General features: G+C 40.2%; 2 protein-coding genes across 8 annotated transcripts in view; both read right to left on the bottom strand.

Annotated features, from left to right (window-relative positions):
* Positions 1–21,570, bottom strand: part of LOC143746774 (uncharacterized) — a 78,885-nt gene extending 57,315 nt beyond the window's left edge. For 2 of the 7 annotated variants that reach the window (XM_077238872.1, XM_077238880.1), the window contains exon 1: positions 46–1,151. Coding sequence is in view for 4 of the 7 variants with exons in the window: in XM_077238835.1 (XP_077094950.1) it covers positions 20,687–20,771 (85 nt within the window). In the remaining 3 variants the exon portion in view is untranslated. Of the gene's footprint in view, positions 1–45; positions 1,152–20,686; positions 20,837–21,502 lie in introns of those variants that run through there. The other 5 variants (XR_013206615.1, XM_077238835.1, XM_077238891.1 and 2 more) reach the window with 5 other exon arrangements.
* Positions 1–21,585, bottom strand: part of LOC143746919 (uncharacterized) — a 118,728-nt gene extending 97,143 nt beyond the window's left edge. Inside the window, exon 1 of the mRNA XM_077239178.1 lies at positions 21,503–21,585. The gene's annotated coding sequence lies outside the window, so the exon portion shown is untranslated. The remainder of the gene's footprint in view (positions 1–21,502) is intronic.
* Between the last annotated feature and the right edge of the window lie 3,537 nt (positions 21,586–25,122).

Raw genomic sequence — 25,122 nt, 5'->3', positions numbered from 1 at the left:
AACACATAGCTGACAACCTCACAGCTAAACTAATTGATGACTTACTGGGAAAGTGTCTGCATGCGCTTACGATAATTCACAAACATTGTGGCAGCAAACTCTCCCGGATGGGTGCAATGGGACTCATTAGCCAGTTTTGCACATATACTGCAGCTGGTGGTTAATGATATTTTTAATGCGTTTGTGCATCGGGTTATGATTACAACTGGGCAGCTTTTCAGGCACTTTTCACCAATGCACCCCTACATGCAAGGCACTGGAGGCAAAACGAGAACAAATGCAATTCCCGAAACTCCAGCTCATTCAGTTGTGCATAACAAGATGAAACTCAGCAGGTGAGGTGTTTGGAAGACTTCTTGTTCTGTCCGACCGAGCGGTAACAAAGCTGCAAGAAGCCAGGGGTCCATTCTTCATACATCACTAAATACATCTGAGATCAAATGGTAGCTTGTCAGACACGGCACAGTTTTTCTCAGAGCAGAGCAGAGCAGAGCAAGAGCTAATAGTCGAAGTTAATGCGGAATTTTAAAGTTTAAAGGGGTGGTAAAACACAATTTCACTTTTATAACTTTAGCTAGTGTGTAATGTTATTGTTTGAGCATAAACAACATCTGCAAAGTTACAAAACTCAAAGTTCAAAGCAAAGGGAGATATTTGCTTTTAAAGAAATCGATTTCTAAGGACTACAGCAAACGGCCGGTAGGGACTACACGACATTCCTCCAGGGTTGCTGACATCACTAAACCCAATATTTACATTTACATATTTGGCTACAATCGTTCTAAAAATACAAAAGTAACGGTGCCAAACAGTCAGTAACGATGTTAGTATAATTATACTACAGTCAGTAACGACTGTAGTATAATTTGTTAGAACGATTAAATGAAATTCTTGTTTATGAAGCTTATTTTTTGTAATACTATAATAATTAGTACAATTAAATAACAGTGTATCTAAAAAGTATTGAGACAACAACAAAAAACAAACCTTTCTGAAACGTCGTCTAACAGCCGTTTTTGAACAGGTTCTGGTCGATCATCTTCACTAACATTCTCTGGGTCCGATTGGTTTTATTGACGCCATTGTTTATAATACACCAAAGCACAAACTACCGGTAAAGGTAAGGGGCGTGACGTTTCCGAAAAACGTGCACTAGGTTAGCGTGTTAGCGGTTAGCGAATCACAACACACTGGGCCAGCTAACCAATCTGAGCCCATTGCGTATTTTTGAGGGACTGGCTTCATAGAACCCAGAAACCATCAGACTGTTTTTACAAGGAGGGACAGAGCAGTGTAGAATAAAGGTAAAATCTATGAAAAATAATGCAATTGTTAAAAAACGAAGCATGAACACGTTACAGTGCACCCCACAAACACAATCAAGCCTTTGAAAAAAGTGTTTTACCACCCCTTTAACTAAAATGTCAGGGAAAACCTCAAAGTGTGCAAAAGCCAGGAGAGAGGGCTAGCAAAAAGTAGCAGACAATTTTAAATGATGTAATGACTAAGACAAATCATACAATTATTTGTTAAATTTAACAAATAATCTTTAAAACTCACTCTGGGATCTATGGTCCCATCCCCCCAACAAGAAGGGTCTTGGTTACCATGACTACGATCAGATAAGTTGGTTTTATTGCTGTTAAAAATGTGATCACGTGGAAAAAGAAAAGGCCATAGGAAAGACCCACAGCCCTTAAAACAGACTTTCCTGCATTCATTTATTATACACAGTGTGTGTTTGATATATCTATCCAATCTATATCTATCCAAGTATAAATGGACACAAACAACAAGGCCTATGTCTAACCACACCTGAGACAGAGTCATAAATCCTCCCAACAGAGGAATTTCCAAGCGGGAAATTCCTCTGTTGGGAGGATTTATGACTCTTAATCATGACCTTCTTATTGGTTGAGCCAACCCTGAGAGGTGGGACCTTTCTCAGACTTTAAATGTCCTCTACACAAGCTCTTGACTCTCTTAGCCTTCACGGTACGTTAGCATAGCTGTACTGTGTGGCCACACTAGTCCCCAGGGCAGCAGGCCTTGACCCACAACCAACCATGTGCTCATTCAGGAGAGAGGGGATTGTCTCAACCAGAACAGATTCAAAGGACAACATCAGGAGTGTGGAACAATGGCAGAAGAAGTCCAACGCAACTCCAAACATCAAATCTTCCTGAATTCCTCCTTTCTCCTGTTTGCCCTGCGTGTCCTCTCCGGCCCAGGGCCGGCAGTCCACAATCGGCACTCCAGCCATGGGAACAGAGTCAAACAAACCATGCAAGTTCATCACCAATACTTCAGTCAACGCCAAAGAAATCAACAGACTCATGGGACCATCAAAATCCTTCTGCAGAAACTAAACGAAATGTTTCAATGCAAAGGCCATGCAAGTACACATTTAATGAGGTGCTCTGAAAATTATAAGCTGATGGTTCTTTTCATAGTTAAATGGACCTTTTCCATAGTTCCATTTCCTGCTTTCAGTTTCATTATGTCACTCACCATTTTACCTAAGCATCTATACATGTGTGTTTAGTTTAGTTATAGTTAGTGATTTAGTTAATAAAACTTGTGCACAATAGGTATTTGGTTCTGATTCTCTGCTTGCAACAAAATTCATTTTACGATTTAGATTTTGACTACAGGCTCTTAGTAGTACTGTACAGTAAGAAAGACATTTCCCTCCCCGGAAAAGAACATTCGAACTTTTGGTTCACAAAATCCCCTTAATTGAGGCCTTGATGGGGATGTGTGTGCAGTCTATGGCACCAATCACATTAGGGAAGCCTGAGGGACATATAGTTAAAGTCATACTTATTGGCATGGTCATGATGGGATCTTCATTAAAAATTATAATGTAGCCTACCTGCGTTGGCAAAAAAAAAATTCTGCTTTTTACAACCTTGAGTCTTATGTGGCTTGGAAATACCACAAAACCCCTAAAAACTGCTTGAACACCAGGTAAACTTTGCAAATGTTCTCCACATTCTCCACATCTCCAATAGTGTAAAAGAAAGTGCCACTCGCAAAGAATCTCAGGAAAATGCACACAGTTTGTGCTGTTATTAAAGCCCGACTCTGACGAGTCCAACATTTAATGTGTGAAAAAAGATATCTATCTATAATTACAGGAACGTCTGTCTGTGTGTCTTTTATTCGCATATCTTTTGTACCATTAGTCCGATAGATTTCAAACTTGACAGGTGTCTTGCTACGGGCACGATTAAGTGCAGTGCCAAGTTTGACGTTGTTTGGATTAGAAATGCAAAAGATATCGTTAAATATCTCGGTAAAAGCAGGACACATTGGCTTTTGACGCTCTAGCAGCTGGCCACTCCTCTCACACACTGGACACTGAGAGAGCAGCGCAGGACCAGACACAGAGAGGGTCGAAGAAAGCAACGGGGCTTAAGAAGCGTTTTCTCAGAGTTCACTGTGTAGCCTGGTCCCTGAATCATCGCGGTTATTCATTTGTGGATGTTAACTGAATCTGTAAGTCAGCTACACTGTTTACTTCTGAATATTATATTTTATTCCGGTGCGCTTAGCGTTATCGCTACTGTGCACGGGCATAATTTCCTATGTGGACCCACTTTTCAAAATCCCGTTCATGTCCCCCCCTTTCAAATTAGTTTATGATTTTTTAACCGCACGCCGTCATCACCACGGAGAAGCAGGACACAGAGAGCCTGCCTGTGTCAATACGCACAGCCACGTCCAGGAACGTCGCTTGCACACACTATAAATACACAGTGAAAGTTATAATGAGTAGCTATCCCGCTGTCTGTGAATGTCCTTACACACACACTCACGACGCACAGAAAGACTCGTACCAGTATCGAGCGCACAGACAGCGCGCTATAATTTTTTGCAGGTCAGTTATGTTTCGCGCTTGAACGAACAATAACACACACATTTATGCCAAAATGTCAATTTTGTCGATATGGCTGCTGGTGAATCATTTCTGAATCAAAAATGTCTCAGGTAACGACTGTAACCTATGTTCCCTGAAAACTGTCAATGACAGTATTCTCTACGGCCATTGCCCAAGCTATAAGCCTCAAAGAGGCCTCCGAAACAATGAAGGCCAACCACGGCCGATCAAAGGCTTGGAACCAATAGCTTCCATGGAAATTGTTCCTTTAAGGGTATATGGCCAGGGGGTCCGAAAGGAGTCCCGTCCAGACATTTTCTGAGGGGGACAAAGTCAACCCCACATACCACCAGAGAGGCTGACCTGGTCTAATTTACTGAGCTATCTTGCCCACAACCTGTCTGTTTCCTAAACAGAGTCTCTCACATTATCTGCCTCACCAGTGGAGGCACATTATAGGGAGAACTGCAATATTGTGGCAGTAGTCACTCGCAGACCAGATCATCAAGACAGGCATCCTGGAGAGCAGAACTCAGCATAGCGCTTTCTATACCCCTGCAAATGAGGGCAGTAACTCTACTCAATTCTGGATCTACACAGTACATTAAAGCATTGTGGAGGCTGGGCCCTCTAAAAAGGGGACCCTAATAAGGGGAGCGCCTCCAGCTCTAGGGCTGATCTAACAGGGAGGCCTTGTGAGAGTGCATTGATCTTCCAACCAGTTTTAGGGAGCTACATATTCATCTGGAACAATATGCTCAACCTGATATATATTGACCAGGCTCTGGGCTAGAATCAGGAGCCTGCAACGTGATAATTAATGCTAAACATTCAATTCTTCAAACAAAGAATTCACAATATCCTTTTAAAGTCGTGTTCTCTTTATAATGTTATGAAGCCTATATGACAGATTTGTGCTGCACATGTTGCACTTTAGTGTACTTTTCTTTTCAAAGTGATTCCAATCATATTTCAAGCAATTCAAAACCATCATGGCGTACAGTGCACATCTGAAGTAAGGCTGCACTATTTTAGGTTGATTTCCATTACACGAGAGTAGATGTTAAGACTTCATGCTGATTTGTACTCGGCTTTCGCCAAGATAAGCACCAACTAAGATGTAGCTTTACAGTAACCTATGCTTCATCCATTTACGCTTCTTTGCATCTGGTGACGTGAATCTCCTTCTGTCTAGTGTTAATAGTGTATTTGCGCGTCAGCACACACAACGGCTGCAACCACAGTGCGGTCCCCCCATAACAACCCTCTGGATTGAGCGGAGTAGGGAACATCTCTAGGGTCTTCAAGTGGGCACCTTCCGTCCTCAGTGTTTCGTCGACTAGCCCACGACACCTCAAGAGGGCTCGACAGTGACTCTGGCGTCCCAGAGTCACCCCCCTCCGCCCCCCACTCAACTCAGTCCAGCTTATTGACCTCTACTTCCCTCTTGCTGCTGAGACCTAACCACAATCTCACAATCTCTCCGCAACCCAACCATACGCGCCAACCCGTTTGACTAAGGCTGTCGAGCCCCACTGGTGCGTTAATATGCAGTTTCAGTGGCAACGGTTCCGTATGGCATACCACCTACCGCAAAACACAATATCTGCCCAACCACCCGTCATTCACGCAATATACACAGGAACGTAATGACTGTAAATACTATACAACTTCTACAAATAAACCAACAGTGCTGCTGAGACCTAACCACAATCTCACAATCTCTCCGCAACCCAACCATACGCGCCAACCTGTTTGACTAAGGCTGTCGAGCCCCACTGGTGCGTTAATATGCAGTTTCAGTGGCAACGGTTCCGTATGGCATACCACCTACCGCAAATCACAATATCTGCCCAACATCCCGTCATTCACGCAATATACACAGGAACATAATGACTGTAAATACTATACAACCTATACAAATAAACCAACACCCTTCAAGTTTTCAAGAATTCTACGAAACCGTAGCATGGCGGCCTGTACTCAGCCAGCTAGAATCTATCCGTCTCAACCACAGCCAGTTGCTGCTCCTTTCTGCTGCTTCAGATAAGTTCTTTACTGTGCGACGCAACTCTTGGCCACTGAATCCGACGTCTCTGAGGAACCGGGTTGTAGAGTGTGCCACAAAACCTCGACAACCCACTTCCACTGGATAAACCTGGACTCTCCATCCTCGCTGTTCTGCTTCAGTGGCCAGATGAGCATACCGCAATTTCTTCCTCTCATATGCCTCATCTACCGCATCCTCCCATGGCACTGTTAACTCTATCAGTTGAACAATGCTTGCTGATCCAGACCACAAAACAATATCTGGTCGTAGGTTAGTGGTGGCAATCTCAGGTGGAAAAATAAGCCGTTGATCAAGATCAGCCAGCATCTTCCAGTCCCTAGCAGCTTCCAGTTGTCCTGGGCGAGAATTGGTGTTAGCATCTTTTCTTGGTGGTTGCTCGCCTGGGCGGAGGAATATTGTCTTCTGCGTGTAATGTTTTGCTAGAACAGGCGGCAACTTATTGGTCATACGACGCTTGCCTTCCAATGCTAAAGCCAAACATCGCAATACTTGGTCATGGCGCCAAGTAAACCGACCTTGGCTCAGAGCCACCTTACATCTTGTCAAAATGTGCCTTAATGTGGCAGGTGACAGAGATGCTCAGAAGTCTCTGAGCTAGAGTCCAAGTCAAGTCTCAAGTCTTTGAGCTAGAGTCCAAGTCAAGTCTCTAGTTTTTGAGCTAGAGTCCAAGTCAAGTCTCAAGTCTCTTGTGGTTATAATAAGTGTTGCATCACGTACAGCGACCCATCCAGGCTGCTTAGAACACTGCATAGCTATAAGGAATTCAAAGCATGTAATATGTTATTATGACTCCTTTATCTATTAGCATACAGTATCAGTTTTGATTTTGGTATATAATCAGTGTAAACAGGCTATTGCAACATGACAAAAACACCAAGAATGCTTTACTTTTAAGTTAATATCTGTATTTTGCCTTTTAGCTTGAACATACAGTACAGGACAGACCAAAAATTGAGGTTCTGAAGAAAAAGGACTCCCTTGTCTGTCGCTGAATTATAATGAAAGGCCTTAGTTCCTATTGTGCTGGCTCTGTGGGGCCATAAGACCAAATATAGAAAATGTTATACCTCACAGCACTAAAACTTACAAAGTCCTATTTAGTGCAAAACATCACAGTGTAGATAAATGCAAAACACTATTGCAATCAAATGATGTGAGATATAGGTGTCACAATATAACCAGGCTGAAGACCAGGATACAATTCACAGAGTTTATTTAAGGCAATTCCACAGACTAATAGAAGTTCAGGAACTTAGGAAAAGTCTTCAGACAGAAATATCACCTTAAACTATAATAGAACGCAGGAAGTCCATTCTTGAAATGTCTCTTAAGGATAACTCACAGAAGATACAAGAGGTCCTCTTTCTCGGACAGTCAACAGAACATAACTCACTGAAGATAATTGATTCACAGAAGAAGAGTGAAGTCCTCTCAAACGATCCACTGAATATAACTCACAGAAGTAGAGTGAAGTCCTGTCTCAAACGATCCACTGAATATAACTCACAGAAGAAGAGTGATGTCCTCTCTCGGACGATCCTCATCATATAACTCACAGAAGAAGAGTGAAGTCCTCTCTCAAACGATCCACTGAATATAACTCACAGAAGAAGAGTGATGTCCTCTCTCGGACGATCCTCATCATATAACTCACAGAAGAAGAGTGAAGTCCTCTCTCGGACGATCCTCATCATATAACTCACAGAAGAAGAGTGAAGTCCTCTCTCAAACGATCCACTGAATATAACTCACAGAAGAAGAGTGATGTCCTCTCTCGGACGATCCTCATCATATAACTCACAGAAGAAGAGTGAAGTCCTCTCTCGGACGATCCTCATCATATAACTCACAGAAGAAGAGTGAAGTCCTCTCTCAAACGATCCACTGAATATAACTCACAGAAGAAGAGTGATGTCCTCTCTCGGACGATCCTCATCATATAACTCACAGAAGAAGAGTGAAGTCCTCTCTCGGACGATCCTCATCATATAACCCACAGAAGAAGAGTGAAGTCCTCTCTAGGACGATCCTCATCATATAACCCACAGAAGAAGAGTGAAGTCCTCTCTCGGACGATACTCATCATATAACTCACAGAAGAAGAGTGAAGTCCTCTCTCAAACGATCCACTGAATATAACTCACAGAAGAAGAGTGATGTCCTCTCTCGGACGATCCTCATCATATAACTCACAGAAGAAGAGTGAAGTCCTCTCTCGGACGATCCTCATCATATAACTCACAGAAGAAGAGTGAAGTCCTCTCTCAAACGATCCACTGAATATAACTCACAGAAGAAGAGTGATGTCCTCTCTCGGACGATCCTCATCATATAACTCACAGAAGAAGAGTGAAGTCCTCTCTCGGACGATCCTCATCATATAACTCACAGAAGAAGAGTGAAGTCCTCTCTCAAACGATCCACTGAATATAACTCACAGAAGAAGAGTGATGTCCTCTCTCGGACGATCCTCATCATATAACTCACAGAAGAAGAGTGAAGTCCTCTCTCGGACGATCCTCATCATATAACTCACAGAAGAAGAGTGAAGTCCTCTCTCGGACGATACTCATCATATAACTCACAGAAGAAGAGTGAAGTCCTCTCTCGGACGATCCTCATAATGTCTTATTGATAACACAAGGATCCACCTCGCTAGCAACACAACAGACACTAGCCCTGCACAAGAACTTTAAAAGGCACAAGGGAACAGAATAATGTGTAACATATAATACCCAGCAGTGAGGGAGTGAGAGCAAACAGAATATAAAGGCTGGTGATGAGAAGATTATGACGTGATAGAGATCAGGTGTGGTGATGAGGGAATCGAGTGCAGGTGAGGATCCAGGGGAATGCTGGGAAATGTAGTGTGGGACAGGACCAGAAAACCAGAGGAACCGTGACAATAGGCTAGGCTACTATCCACAAAAATTTTATGATCACACTTCCTTATGATAGAGTTTGATTTCTGATTGTTCGGTCCACGGGGGTCTTACATGCTGTCTTACATGCGTTTCATGGGGCACACACGCTAGCACACACACGCAAAGTCTCTCGCTCTCTCCCTCTCTGCCATGCGCGCAAAACACAGTTTGGAGCGCAGTATGTGCAAGCTCTTGCTCGCTCGCTCTAGATTCCGGGAGATTTGAACTAATTTGCGGGCATCTGGGAGCCGCTTATAGAGGCCAAAGTATAATTCATAGTAATGTGAATAAGAATTAATGTTAAACAGGTAAATAATTTCATTTAGAAGTTCATGTAACGGTTAAAATTTTTAAATAATACTTAAAAGGTTAAAAGCATACTATAATTCATGTGCTTGTAGATTTGGTAAAAACAGTGTACTGCCTCTTTAAGAACAGGCATACTCCGACTACATTACGTTGATTCTTATTATGTGACTCAGATATTGAGAGCTGTGGAAGCGAACGGTTTTCTTACCTGCTAACTGTTAACTTATAGCTATTTCCATTAAGAATCTTTTATTTTATTAGCAATCAAAGTAATTGTATTATTCAGCTCACATTTTCTTTTGTAAATCGGAAACCAAGGAATAAAAACCAGAGATTTTCATCTTTTATTTCAACAACGTTTCTGAAGTGGATTTATTGAACTGTGTAGCTGAGCTTACAATGGACACTGCAAATGGAACTAATTGCTTGGAATAATGTTAGATATTTATTAGTGTAAGCCATTGCACTTCTCAATATTTCAAACCTTTACACCGCCATCAATATGCGGGAGACTCGGGATGTCTGCAAAGCTTACGATGAATGGCACAGCAGCGGCTGGTGCAGTCGACATGTTTGTTTGTTGTCCTCTCATGTGTGGCCGTGCGGAGCCAATACGTAGTATGTGTTACGTAGGCAGGTTATACGTAACGGAGGGAGGGGAATAACAGCGAGCTCATCAGACGTTTCCTAAAAATAACCATTGTTCACGAGTCCCGCAGCTCGAGTCCGATTCGAGTCTAAAGTCTTTCGAGGACGAGTCTCAAGTCGAGTCTGAAGTCACTGTGTGTGCGACTTAAGTCGCACTCGAGTTCGAGTCTCAAACTCGAGTCCCCATCTCTGGCAGGTGATGAACACAAAGGACAAGAGGGATCCTCTCCTACCCAGAGGTTTAGGTTCTGCGGTGATGGGAGAACATCATATGTTGACCTAATAAGGAAACTGATCCTACTCTCTTCCATTGACCAAAGGTCTTGCCAGCCCATTTTTCGTTGTTCCACACTCTCCCATCTCATCCACTCTCCCTGCTTGGCCTGGGAAATGGCCTTTATACATCTCATCCTCTCCTCCTGCTTTCGCACCTCGTTGACTACCAGCTTCCTCCTTTGAGCTGGGCCTGCCTTGTGCCATTTAGGAGGAGCTAAACTGAGCCCAAAACCCCCTCTTCCATGCAGTACCTGTCCCACGATATCCCCAATTTGAAGGTCAGCCTTTGCCTCTACTACAGATTTCTTTGCTGACCACTTTCTACCAGTTTTTAACACAGGGGCTGCCTCCCTTACACATTTGTCGCGTGACTCTGCTAAAGTCATTTCCAGTCTGACCTTGGCACACTTAAAAAAAAGTTACATTCCGATATTTTGTTTTTCTGCGATATATATATTGCGATATAAAAACAATTGCACCAGATGATTTGAATACCTCTATTTGAAATTAATTAATCATTTTATAATAATTGGGGTGATTTTGTAGGGGAGTTAATCTGCTTTGAAAATAAGTAATTTATAAGCATAGATAAATACAATAAAAGAAAGATACAGGCCTATGGAGGAGTGATCCAGAACTCATATTTAATCAGAAATATCTTAAGTTGTGTTCCGAAGATGAACGAAGGTCTTACGGGGTTGAACAACATGAGGGACAGTAATAGGCTAGTTGCACGTGGCCGCCATGTTGGATTTACGATCAGCGAGTATGCGGTTGGTCACTTCCGGTCTCGCTTTACGCCGGTGCAGGGAGCCAGAGAAAGCCAAAAATGATCTCTTATAGTTGTTTATAGAATCAATTATCACTTAAATTACTACTAAGATATATATTATCACACGAGCAAATGGCAATTAAATGCACGGATGCATAGACAGATTAATGAATGAAATACAACTGTTCACGAACAGAAGATTGTCTTGGACTCATGCTACACGCAATTTTTAGGATTCTAGAGAGGTGACTTTCCTTTCTGAGGGTGACAGCCTCAGCACTTCATTGTTTTGTGTCGTTACTTTATCACGTTACAACAAAGTCAGCTTTCATGCATTCCCCGTTGCCGCTGCGATACGGGCAGAAGATCCGGAGGGATGACTTATCAATCCGACCAAAAACACCCGGGTCTGTAGTCGACATCACTTTATTTGGTAACATTACTATTGCTAACTGTTTGTGTTTTAGTATCTAATTTAAATGCATATCATTTTCAGTGTATTTCACCAATGCGTTTCTATGCTATTACTGCATTTATTTTGTGCAAGTTAGATAAAGAGCATCTGTTTCATAAATCATTATCTGTCTGGTGTTTATAATACAGTATTTTACTAGGTGTAAAATATACACAAACTTAGCTATACTAAATTGTTTGTGTTAACTACAGTTAAAAATTTGTGTGTGTTTGCAGCTAGTTGAATATTTTGTTCTTTCATTGTGAAAAAGTTACCCCAATATAGAGGGAAATTTAAAATAAGTGCGTTCGTTGTATTATTTTATTAAGTAACATTGGGTTTTTGAATTTGACGCCTTTTGGCAGTATGTTTTTTTTACTCGGTGGGGGATGGTGGAACAGGTTCTTTAGCACGAGTGAATTGCACACGTCTGTCTCATTGGAAGTTATCTGCACTGATTAAATGTCAACTCTTGTCTAAACCAACTCGGGGTAATCCAAATTATTTTATTATGTTGGCTTTGTACAGTATATGAGCACAATCATTTTAACAGCATACTTTTTAACTATAAATTTGCTACAACTACGTACATTATGTCGTTGATATAACAGGAGATTCACTTTTGTTTAAATTTAAACTCTTTCCTCAAAGTTAAAACACACGTGTGTTTGATAGCTGTATTGTGCTCTTCCATAGTGTAAAATGTTTACTTGCAAACTTTGTGCACACACATGCAGTACTTTACCTGCATTTGTGAGACACGTTCATTCACATTCATGTCACGAATGTTAGGTTTAATTGTGCATTGCCTGCTTGAAATAACTCTTTTTCTGTTAATCTCTTTTCAGCTTTCTAAACTCACTGCTATCGACACAAAGAGGGGAAATCTAAACTCAAATCTATGCCATTTACCTCATTTGAATTAACATGTCATGTTGACTTGTGTCAAGTCAGGTGTGAAACTCCTGGGGGGAGAAGTGTTTAATTTCCTTTTCAGCAATGTGACAGGTCTTTTTCAATGCATCTAGAAAACACTGTGATTGTAAACCTATTTTAGATCTAAAACCTAAAAGATCTATTTCAGTGTACAACATTTTTTTCCAACAAAATACATCAACTAAATTATTGTCCATACTTTAAGCCCTTGAAATCTTTTAATGGAATTTGTCATGTATACATTTCTTGTTGTACTTTCAGCATATTTTAAAGCTAATCAGAAATAACTTATTTTAATCCCTTTACTACTTTTTCTCTGTGCTGTGATATTTTATATCCTTTCAGAAACAGTGATCACTCTGAATTTAGAAGTACTATCAGTGTGTCCTTCATCTTCTCCATCAACCGCAACACACAGCCTGTCTTGCCTTGCATCCAACTCAGAGACTTCCAGGCTAAGACTGACCTCTACACAAATGCCCAGCATTTCCAGGATGTGGGCTAAAACTTTAAGTCCCTTGGGACAACATGCCTCCTGAGATCCATACAACAGTCTCTCAATCTCTACAGGAAAAATACCTAAACCTGCAGAAAGGAGCCAAATGGTTAGTGTGCTAATTGACGAGATGAGCAAGTTTGAACTTTGCCCAACACGTGCCCAGTGTCTTACAATCTGTCAAAAGATTTAAAGGGAGTACCCTAAGACTTTTGGAGACAAATTTACAAATGGCTTGTTAATAGGAGGGGGATATACATCACTTCTAATTCAAGAGAAGACACGAGTTGAACATTTTAATCGTGAGAGCAGCTTTGTCCGTCATAGATCAAGGCAAAACTCAGGATGCAAAAGAGGACTTCCACCTGAAGAGACAGCAGAGACAATCGAGTCTAAACGTCAACGACTACAGGACATTTACTGCCATGAGGGAACTGGCGGTGTAGCGGAAGTAAAAACTCTTATGGAGACTACATTCTGTCTTTTGCATCAGCAAATCAATTCCATTCCAGCACCATCAGTTGAAGACATTAGGAGGCAATGGCCATACCTCTTCCACCAGCAGTCTATCTGAGCCCACTTCAAGTTGCTCACTGACATTGATGCTCTGAATGCTTTTGACATGTCCATGAAAGAATAGGGAAATGCTATCATTGAGTACTTCAAGAACAAATAAAAGAATGATTTCTACAAACGCTTCTAATGTCACATGTTCAGGAACATGAAGATGGACTGGTGTTGCATGCAGATGTGAGTATTTTCATTTTCTTTTTTACTAAAGCTGCGTTTCCACCAAAATTACCCGGAACAATCTGTCCCAGGAACTTTAAGACCTGTTGCTAGCCGCGTTTCCACTGCAGTCTAAAAAGTACCGAGAAGAATAGGCAAACAGTCTGGTGATGTAGGACTGCGTGCAACTTTACGGTTCACACTGGATTTCATCAGCTTAATAAAGCCTGAACCTCGTCGTCGGTCCATCGGTCGTATTTGTTAAACTCCATTGTTGATTCGAATAGCAGTCGACTGTTACTGCACGCACCGCAACACAGTGACGTGCGGTCTGGGTAGGCAAACTAGGCACTGCCTACCCTGCCAAAATTCAAAAATAAAAATGTTTATTAAATAATAACTTGTATTTGTATTTTTACTGTTTATTCTTGTGATTTATATATGCAATATGGGTGTTATTCAAATTGTCTAGACGTTACGATGACAAATGTAGCAGTTACGCATAATTAAATAACAAAATGGTAGAATAAGCAGTGCTTTTACGGTCCATTCATTGCAGACGACAAGCGAAAAACCCATGTTGCGCATGCGCACTTCGATCCTGTATTCTTTAACATGTACGGCAAAAAGCACAACTCTGCTGTGCCTTTGGACGTAAATATGCTATGCCCGTACCCATCTACGTTACATATCAGACATGGACCAATTAAAATCGAGATATTACTGGACACATTTGCGTAGCTAACGTCATTACACCACAGCTAGCCTATGCCTAATCAAATTCAAAGTCAAAATGACAGCACCGGCCGTGATCACAGAGTTAAGAAATTTTTTCAAGCTCGATTTTAATTCAAAATCTGAGTTAATAGCAACAGGGAGGTCTACGCCAGCCTTAGATAGACTAGTGCAGCAACTGAAGGCCGTAAAGACGAGTTTTACAAAGTTGTGATCGACGTCTTTACGAGGAAAGAGCGGCGGATGGATTTTATGTAGGCTACAAATAATCTACCGATTGGTGAGTCAAAAACTATTTTGGGCTTAATATTGAATTGATAAATGTGGTTGAATTAATGCAAGCCATTTGCCTTCATATTTAATTGAGCAGTGTGTGATTTTACTTTTGCTGACAGACATAATTGGCCGCTGTGCAAAAATTAAGGATTAAGAATGGTTGTATTGATGCTGGAGTGGACATTAACTACCGGTGTGTGCCTGTGCCGCGCTTGCGTGTGTGTGTGTGTGTGTGTGTGTGTGCGAGAGAGAGAGAGAGAGAGAGAGAGAGAGAGAGAGAGAGAGAGAGAGAGAGAGAGAGAGAGAGAGAGAGAGAGAGAGAGAGAGAGAGAGAGAGAGAGAGAGAGAGAGAGAGAGAGAGAGAGAGTGAGTGAGTACACGGTATACATTCTGATTTGTACATTTCTTGTTATGCTGCGTTTGTGCGTAACGTTTACTGTTATTACGTATTATTAGCCTAAACAATAAATCAGGTAATCTGGCTTTCATAACTCAGTGCCTAGCCCCTTTAAGACATCACCGCACGTCACTGCCGCAACAGATGGTGGTTGAATAAAATGCTGCGTGGAGTCAACCAATCAAAATGCGGCATGAACTCGACCAATCAGCATGTTCAGCACCCAAGTCCCACCCCTGAAAGTTCCAGAACTTTGATAAAGCAACTCCGGTCCTCGAGGACCACTGTCCTGCAGAGTTTAGCTCCAATCCTAATTAAACACAAAATAATTTTTGTCAGGGTTGGAGCTAAACTCTGCAGGACAGTGGGCCTCGAGGACCGGAGTTGCCCATCCCTGATTCCTGCAGTGTAAACACACCAAGTACTACCCCAAAGTCCCTGGTTCCTGGGGAAAGTTCCTGAAGTGTAAACACACCAAGTACTACCCCAAAGTTCCTAGTTCCTGGGGAAAGTTCCTGCAGTGTAAACACACCAAGTACAACCCCAAAGTCCCTGGTTCCTGGGGGAAGTTCCTGCAGTGTAAACACACCAAGTACTACCCCAAAGTCCCTGGTTCCTGGGGAAAGTTCCTGCAGTGTAAACACACCAAGTACTACCCCAAAGTTCCTAGTTCCTGGGGAAAGTTCCTGCAGTGTAAACACACCAAGTACTACCCCAAAGTTCCTAGTTCCTGGGGAAAGTTCCTGCAGTGTAAACACACCAAGTACTACCCCAAAGTTCCTAGTTCCTGGGGAAAGTTCCTGCAGTGTAAACACACCAAGTACTACCCCAAAGTCCCTGGTTCCTGGGGAAAGTTCCTGCAGTGTAAACACACCAAGTACTACCCCAAAGTTCCTAGTTCCTGGGGAAAGTTCCTGCAGTGTAAACACACCAAGTACTACCCCAAAGTTCCTAGTTCCTGGGGAAAGTCCCTGCAGTGTAAACACACCAAGTACTACCCCAACGTCCCTGGTTCCTGGGGAAAGTTCCTGCAGTGTAAACACACCAAGTACTACCCCAAAGTCCCTGGTTCGTGGGGAAAGTTCCTGCAGTGTAAACACACCAAGCACTGCCCCAAATTCCCTGGTTCCTGGGGAAAGTTCCTGCAGTGTAAACACACCAAGTACTACCCCAAAGTTCCTGGTTCGTGGGGAAAGTTCCTGCAGTGTAAACACACCAAGTACTACCCCAAAGTTCCTAGTTCCTGGGGAAAGTTCCTGCAGTGTAAACACACCAAGTACTACCCCAAAGTTCCTAGTTCCTGGGGAAAGTTCCTGCAGTGTAAACACACCAAGTACTACCCCAAAGTTCCTAGTTCCTGGGGAAAGTTCCTGCAGTGTAAACACACCAAGTACTACCCCAAAGTTCCTGGTTCCTGGGGAAAGTTCCTGCAGTGTAAACACACCAAGTACTACCCCAAAGTTCCTGGTTCCTGGGGGAAGGTCCTGCACGTGGTAACACGGCTTAAGTGATATTATATATTCTGACTTATGTATTGTGTGTCCTCTACAGGTTTCTGCATCTGCATCTGATGTTGAGAAGAAACTTAATCTACCTGCAAGTTTTCGTCTCATTTTGCTGGGTTAGTGTCTTATTAGGATGTTAAAAAGAAACATTGACAAATGGGGGAAATACAATAAAAAAAAAGTTGTTAAAGAAATGTTCACTCAAAAATGAAGATTCTTTCATCGTTTACTCACCCTCGTGTTGTTCCAAACCTGTATAAATTTCTTTGCTCTGCTGAATGCTTCACACTGTTGTATTTTTTTCTTACTATGGAATTCAATGGTGACCCACAACTTTTGGGTTACAAACATTCTTCCAAATATATTCCTTTGTGTTCAGCAGTAAATTATGACAGAATCAAAATTTTGGGTGAACCATCTCTTTAGAATTAAGTCTTCTCAAAGGCATATCTTGAAAAAGAGTTGTGCCAATGTTTTCTTTATTGTTATATTTTTGGTTTATTTAAATTTTTTTTTGCTGTTTTTATTTTAGGTATGGCGGAGCAGACAAACGCTGTACGATGCATGTTATGCCTAGAGGGCCGTGTTATATGCTGCACTTGCAACACTGTTTGCCGTGTAATACGTCTTCAACCTGCAGTATCAAGAGGCAGCTTGTTGCACATTGGAGTTTCTGGAGGTGTGACATTTTGATTTTCCTTTCCTTTTTTTTTTTACCTTTCAGAATCATCTTCATAAGAATTTTGACACGATTCTTGCATACTATGGTAATTTGTTATATAACTGTCTCTAGAGTTGGAATAAACCCAGAAAGAGGCTTTAAAGACCTGCAGAGGCAAGGTGGTCTCCAAGAAGACGGGCAAGGTGCTGAATAAAAGGCTGCAACAGTTAATTCAAAGATTGCTTCTCTACTGAAAAATCTTGCTGATTTGGAATGGGATTTCAATTAGGTAAGTTGATTTGCACATATACACCTATTTTTTTTTCCTGCTTCCTGTTAAAGTTTTTATACCAGCTTTTTTTGTAGAACATTTACAATACGCTACTAAAAACTTATTTCATTTTAATTTCAGATGTGCTTTACAATGTAGGCTATTACTAAGGTGGGTGTGTGTCTTTGCAAACACGCAAAACTTGTTAATCTTCAGAACTTAAATGAAGATCTTTTTTAATGAAATCTTTTACTCTACACCGCCTACACAACTACTACTTTTAAGGTATTTATAGTAATCCAGGAGACTCCATCGTAGGGCTGGACAATAAAACGATAACGATAATTATCGCAATATAATTTTTCTCGATAAAACGATATCAAGAGTTCGATAAATGTTCGATAATGTTTATGCGCCAAAAGCGGAACGAAATTCATTTGAACCGCGCGCCACAGGGACCATTTATCCGCTCGGCTCAAAGTCCAAACGGCAGCTTTGAATTGCATTATATTATTAATGTAGACAATGTCTTAAAGGAATAATGGAATATAATTACAGTATTTGATCATGTATTTAGGCTACTGTTTTTCATACAAATACCAAAGAAACCATAAAGTTACATTTTGCCATGATAGTGAGGTGCTATAGGCTATGCCTGGTTTTATCTGTGGTTATTATGATCTAAACGCATGATACTGGATGACCAATGGTTAATTTTAATTTTAATAAAACAGTCTGAATATCTTTATATTTTTTATAACAGATGTTACTGTTTTTGTTAATGAACATAAATTTAACATAGTAAATCTGCATCCTAACTCTAGCTAATACTACGGTCAACTCACTGTCAAATATGCGTTTCGAGTCAAAACCTGTAATATTAATATTGCAGCTTGGATTCCCCACAGCGGCGAGGACTCTCTGACAGCGCGTTCCTCCCTCTTCCCGGGTTTCGGCACCAGTTTAGCAATGTTCAGGGAAGAAGGAGGCGGGAACCGGCGAACATTCAAACATACTTTATTTAAAATAAAACAAACAAACCAAAATACCGCCAGCAGCCCCTCGCGGACGACTGCTGGCTACCGAAAATAAACATAACTGCCAGCAGCCCCTCGCGGACGACTGCTGGCTAAAATAAAATACAAAAACCAAAACACAATGTAAAACCAGGCCTGTTCCTCTCTCGATCATCAACGTCGTCGCTCCTCCTTTATGCTTCCACTCCTCCGTGAGAGATGCGAGACCGGTGTGCTTCACAGGTGTTGCTCATTAGCAAATCGCACCACCGGCCTTGCACCGTTCCCTCACGTCCATCGGCCGTCCTCCGCCACAAAAGAGTAGTTTAAAACCACAATTAACGCTCTGGTTTCTACAACTTTCACTTAGGAGCAAAAATCTGCCTTTAAACTTGAAAGAAATAAAGATTTGACATTTATCGTGATAATTATCGATATCGACTGATATAAAATAATTATAACTTTTTTTTGCCATATCGCCCAGCCCTACTCCAGCGGTTTAACTTTAGTTTGATGAAGTAAAGCAAGTTATTTTTGTGTGTTGGGAACAAATTAGCACTTAGCACCATGATGCATATGTGATAAACATACTTTGTGTGAATGGGCTTTTTCGCTTCATAAAATTGAGGTTAAACCCCTGGAGTCACATGGATTACTTTAATGATGCCTTTACTACCTTTCTGGGGCATGAAAGTGCAAGTTGTGTAGGCTGTCAGTGGAGCGTTCTCAGATTTTATTAAAAGATCCTCATTTGTTTTCTGAAGATAAACAGAAGTGTTACGGGTTTGTAATGACATGAGGATGAGTGAAATAACCGTTTAACCCTGGGTCTTTTCTAAACCCCAGATAAACAGCATCCTGGGTTAACTTGATTCATGTGTCGCATTGCTCATAATTCCCAGGGTTTATTTGCAAATTTCCAGTGTCATTGCCATTGATTATGAATGCTACTCATGACCCATAAAGGCTATGATATTGTGCATTCTTAAGTTTACCTTTGTTAAAATAGGTTTTAGAAAGAACAATAACCCAGAGTTATGCGCAGTAAGCCCTTTTTTTGTGACAAGCATTATTGTACCATGCTGCTGGTTATAAAAGAGCCTGCCATCTCGATTCTGGCATGTTCTTGGCCTGTGTTCCTGTTCTGATTACTTGCAAGGTTTTGACTTTTTTATTCAAATAAAATCAGCTTGAAAAGTTTTCACATTCTTTACGCAATCCAAGCACATTCTTGGCCTGATCCTGTACCAAATCCAGGTTTTGACTTCTATTGACTTTTATTAAACTAAAATAAACTTCAAAAGGTTTTCACATTCTTTACTATTTCTCAAAGACTGTTTTTAGGGAAACACAAAAAGATTATTCTATTGGACATGGTTCAGTAATGATTTGCTCTTTTGTTTAAGCATTCAGATTATTTGTCTCTAAACTGTGTCAATAAATTGTGTGCTATAAAAGAAATACCCTCTTAAACTGTTTTTTTCTTGGGACAATCTTCTAAATTAAATATTTACAGATACAGATATTGAACAAGTACAGATATAAATATTAAAGTTAATAAAGAATATGCAACTTAGAATACAGTAATGAAACTGCAGGATTACAGTACAAAGCTGGAAACCCTGCTGCCAGTATTTAACCGTTAATTTACAAGTAAATTTTTTTTACAGTGTGCCTGAAGAATGAGATTTTTTTTTTAGAAACATTTGGATTGTGGGCTTGTTGTCATTTGATAAATGATCTCGTGTCAAATGAAACGACTGACTTGTTTAGGACTTAAAATAATATGGATGTCATCAAAATAATAATTGTAACTACTCATGATTTGACAATATCAATATTTTTTCACCAACAAACTTAATTGTTTAAAGTGTATTATTATTATAAGGGCCACCTTTCATAAAATGTTAACATTAATATTACTGTTTTTGGTATCAATCTTTGGTTTAGTGAAAGGTACTTGATGGGTCTGTGGTGATAGTTAAAGGGATATTTCATCCAAAATTAATGTTCTCTCATCATTTACTCACTCATACATCTCAGATGTATATGATTTCATTTCTTTGGATCAACAGAGATTTATAATCCATATAAATAATCTATCTAGTCCATATAATGCAAATGTACAGGTCCTCTAAAGTTCATGCGGAAAAACTTTATTTCCATTTGTCTGGTCATGTGATCTCAACAAACATGTCTGTCCACATGAGAAGACCCGCTCCATGTCAAATAAAACCGCTTTAATTAGGAGACTCATATGACATTCTTCATAAACATTCTTCATTTCTGTAGCCAAGATCATTTTAATAAAATCGAATGAAACTAACCTGTTTGTTCCTCAATATCTTCATGTTTCACGCTGAACACTTCTTCAATCTTTATGTCTTCACTCTCCTCTTTAATAAACGCCATCTTTATAATAGTGTGACGTGGATCTCAGATGTTTCTCCAGAAGTTTTCCTGTGTGTTTGGACAAATGTGTCATGCTTAAGATGAAAGTAATTAACAGAGAGAAAAATAAATTCACAGTAAATCTCTGAGTGCGTCTCAATCAGCTCTAGTTCAGTAGTTCAGCGCACTGGTGAGGGAGTCAGTCAGAGTGAGAGTTAATGGACTTAAATCAACTGATCAGACAAAAATCACTCAAAACAAGCACTACAAAACAATAAAATAACAAATTATACAGACACTTCATATTTAATGTTTTGTAGATTTAACAGATTACGTCTTCATGAAAACATTTGCGATTTGTTCATAAAAGTTGTCATTAATAATATGTGTGTTTTCGTTGTATTTTTACACTTTTGAGCGGCAGGATTCGTCAGCGTGCGGTGATTCAAGCGCTTCGAATCAGTGAGTCATTTGGCAAAGCATTAGATTCAATTGACTCTATTTCTCCATCACCACTTTCCAAAGCCCTAATTCGTTACAATAAACTAATACACGATATAGTGCGCGCAATAAGACGTGCAACTGTTCTGTTACTCACATTTGAATACGTTTTACTCACACAAAAACGCAATATTGTTACATTAAGCGTATTACAAAGATATGTCTAATAATGTATGGTCACATACCTCTGGTAAAAAATATCAAATCGATGTGTATCGATCTAAACACTTTAAATGCGTAAAATCACAAACCTTTCTTCAGTCTAATCATAAAGGTTGCAGGAGCACGGCGCAGCTTTATGACGTCACATATTTAGACCAAAATAAAAGTCCTGTTCAATCTGCTGTCCAATATCCAGTCCATAGAAATATATATAATAGATGTCATGGGAATTCTTGGTGAAATATGTATTTTAATTCATGCAGTCCAAAAATGTGATAAAAATATTAAGAACTACTAACTACTCATATTAAGAATATTCTTAAAGCACAGTTCATATGTGTCAGCATTGATTATTATTAACATTATTATCTTTGTCTGTGACAGATGTCCATCCTGTTAAGCATTTACAATGATATCATAAAGTCAGCAATATATATAGTGTCAATGAAAATGTACTGAACTGTCAATACTTTAAAAAAAAAACTTTAAAGACAGTAAGTAGAATTCATACATATTTACATATTCATATTTTTGTCTTAATAAAGCTTTAATTAGATTGATAAATAGTATAATGTTATAATCAATGAAGTATAATAAACTGTATCATAAACTAATATTTGTATTATAATACAAAGCAAGGCAAGTTTATTTATATAGCACATTTCATACACAATGGTAATTGAAAGTGCTTTACATAGAATGAATTAAAATAATCAAAATAAATAAGAAACAGTTTCGAATAAAAAGGAAATAAAATACAGTGCAAACAGTCGGACGAACAGTGGTACAGTGAGTCTGGGTTTGACTGTGACTGTAGGAGCACATCTGATCTCTCCTGGAAGCTGGTTCCAGCTGCGGCTGGCATAATAACTGAAAGCAGACTCGCCATGCTTAGAGTGAACCGTTGGTATTTCTAGCCGATGTGATCCTAATGATCTGAGTGATCTGAGTGATCTGTTGCGTTTATATTCAGTGAGCATATCTGCAATCTATTGAGGTCCTAGGCCATTGAATGATTTATATACCAGTAATAATACTTTAAAATCAATCCTAAATGTAACTGGGAGCCAGTGTAAAGACCTGAGGACTGGTGTGATGTGTTCATATGTTCTGGTTCTGCTCAGCGTTCTGTATGAGCTGCAACTGTCTTATGGTGTTTTTGGGAAGGCCAGTGAGAAGTCCATTACAATAATCCACCCTACTGGTGATGAAAGCATGCACAAGTTTCTCTAAGTCTTGACTGGAAACAAAGCATCTAATTCTTGCAATATTTTTCAGGTGATAGTATGCTGATTTAGTTATTGCTTTGACATGACTACTGAAACTAAGGTCTGACTCTAGAGACACACCAAGATTCCTGACTTGATTTTTAGTTGTTTGACCCCTAGACTGAAGGTATGAGTTCACCTTGAGAACTTCATCTTTGTGTCCAAACGCAATGACTTCAGTTTTGTCTTTGTGTAACTGAAGAAAGTTTTGGCACATCCAATTGTTTACTTCATCCATTCATTGGAACAGAGAGTTAATGGGGCTGTAATCGTTAGGCGACAGGGCTAAGTAGAGCTGTGTGTCGTCTGCATAGCTGTGGTAAGAGATTTGGTTCTTTCTCATTATTTGGCTCATTGGGAGCATGTACAGGTTGAATAGGAGTGGCGCAAGAATTGAGCCTTGAGGGACTCCGCATGTCATGGATGTCCAATCAGACTTATGATCTCCAAAACTCACATAATAACCTCTGCCTCCTAAGTATGACCTGAACCATTTTAGGACTATCCCAGAAAGCCCGACCCAGTTTTCCAGCCTGTCAAGAAGTATGTTATGATCGACAGTGTTAAGTAAAACTGGCTCTGTTGTTATGTCTTGTTTTTTGCAAAAAAGTTGCTCGCTTGTCTTCGCCACACTGATTTCTAGCTTTTTATCTTTGCACCATGCTTCAAGGGCCTTTACATGTGCTAAATAAAAGGCCTCACCAACAGGGTCAGTTTTTTTGTAAGAGGCCCACTAAGGCCATATCATCTGCATATTTTATCTTTTTGCTATTATTTATAGAAAATTCATTTGTGAATAGGGAAAAAAGCATAGGGAAAAGAACGCTGCCTTGTGGGCAGCCTGTACTGATAGTATGCACTCCTAAAAAAAAAGCCATTTACACAGGGCGACAGGAGAGAAAGTCTCAGATCCAGAGAATCAAGCCCTTATCTATGTTAATATTGGCTAGTCTTTGCAGGAGAATGTGTAGCTTCATAGAATTAAATGCTGCATTAAAGTCTACGAATAAAACTCTAGCATGCCCTTTAGGGAGTGCAAGCTGTTATGAAATCATGAGTCCCTCTGTCACTTCTCTAAGCGAACTGCAGCGGATCTAACACGGTGGTTACTTGAACCGAGATCTACCAGAACTCTCCATTATTTTACACAATATGGAGGTGATGGCTATGGGTCGGAAATCTTCAGGCCTACTTGCACCAGGCTTCTTAGGTATGGGTACGTGGGTACACCTGCAACTAGAAGGAGGATAAAAAGCCTTGATAAAACACCTTTTAATTGTAGGGCACAATCTTTATGTAAGTGGGCCATCTGGGCCAGTGGCCTTATTCGGCTTTAGTTTGGTGAGGCTTTTGGCAACAGCATCTTCTGTGATAAATATTGGTGAACCTATGGGAAGATTTTTACAAATGTCATCACACTCACTCTTATCATCTACAACATCAAACCTGCAGAGGAACATGTTCCTCACCTACAAGACTTTGACTGCAAACTACAAGACTATCGCTTTTATTGCAACTTTTTCCCATTAAAGGGTCATTGTGTAATATTTCTGAGGATCTATTGACAGAAATGCAATATAAGATCCATAACTATGTTATATTATTTAGCACAAGAGCCGACGGAAGATGAATCTGCTTCGAAGAAGCGAAAGCATGATGAAGCCAGACTAAAACGGGAGAAACGCAGGCAAAAATCACGGGTAAACATCGGTGTGGCTTTTCCTAGATGGAAGGGTCTAATGAGGGAAACATGTTTTCAAAGCCACGCCGAAGTTGCCTGTTTTCAGCTGGACAGGTAAGGTATTCCAACTTTAGCAATGCAAATGAAAACTGTTGTTTGATAATATTAGCATTAGCTAGAAGCTAGCCATAGACACCGTGAGAAGTGACTTTTCCCTTGTCAGTGGTGTAAAATATGTTGTTGGATTGTTTCATGTAACTTAGTTCTTCTCCCTCGCTGTTTTATGGCTTTGCTATGTGGGGATAAATGAGCTTGTTACTGTTCGTGAGACAATCATCTGATTAGTACTATTGACCGTAAAACAGTAATTTAGCCTACAGCATAACAGCTCATATTAGCCAGCTAATCTTTTAATACCCTGTTAGAAATAATATGTAGTTGGATAGTTTCATAGCTCTTATCTTGTACTAACTAGCATGGAAACAAGGTAGGTAAAGTCAGTGAATAAAACACTAACATGTACATGATGAACAAGTAAAATTAACATTCGCAATAACGTGGTTTTACTGTATAATTAAATAAATATAATTTAATATAAAATGTAATATAAAGAAACAGCACTGCTTGACTTGCTACTCTCTGCTGTCTCAGACGACAACATCTTTTGTCCTACGTCAGCCACCGTAACTTCTCCTTCGTGTTTGCAAAGGGAGGGGTAAGCCGTGAGTGACTGGCTGTTTGCAATTTGCAAACCTCACCA

This window comes from Siphateles boraxobius, unplaced genomic scaffold, assembly GCF_051911475.1.
Source record: "Siphateles boraxobius isolate OS27281-9 unplaced genomic scaffold, OSU_SipBor_1 100, whole genome shotgun sequence".
Taxonomy (NCBI): Eukaryota; Metazoa; Chordata; class Actinopteri; order Cypriniformes; family Leuciscidae; genus Siphateles; species Siphateles boraxobius.
Note: the sequence above shows the minus strand (reverse complement) of the source record. Positions and strands in the feature narration are given on the sequence as shown.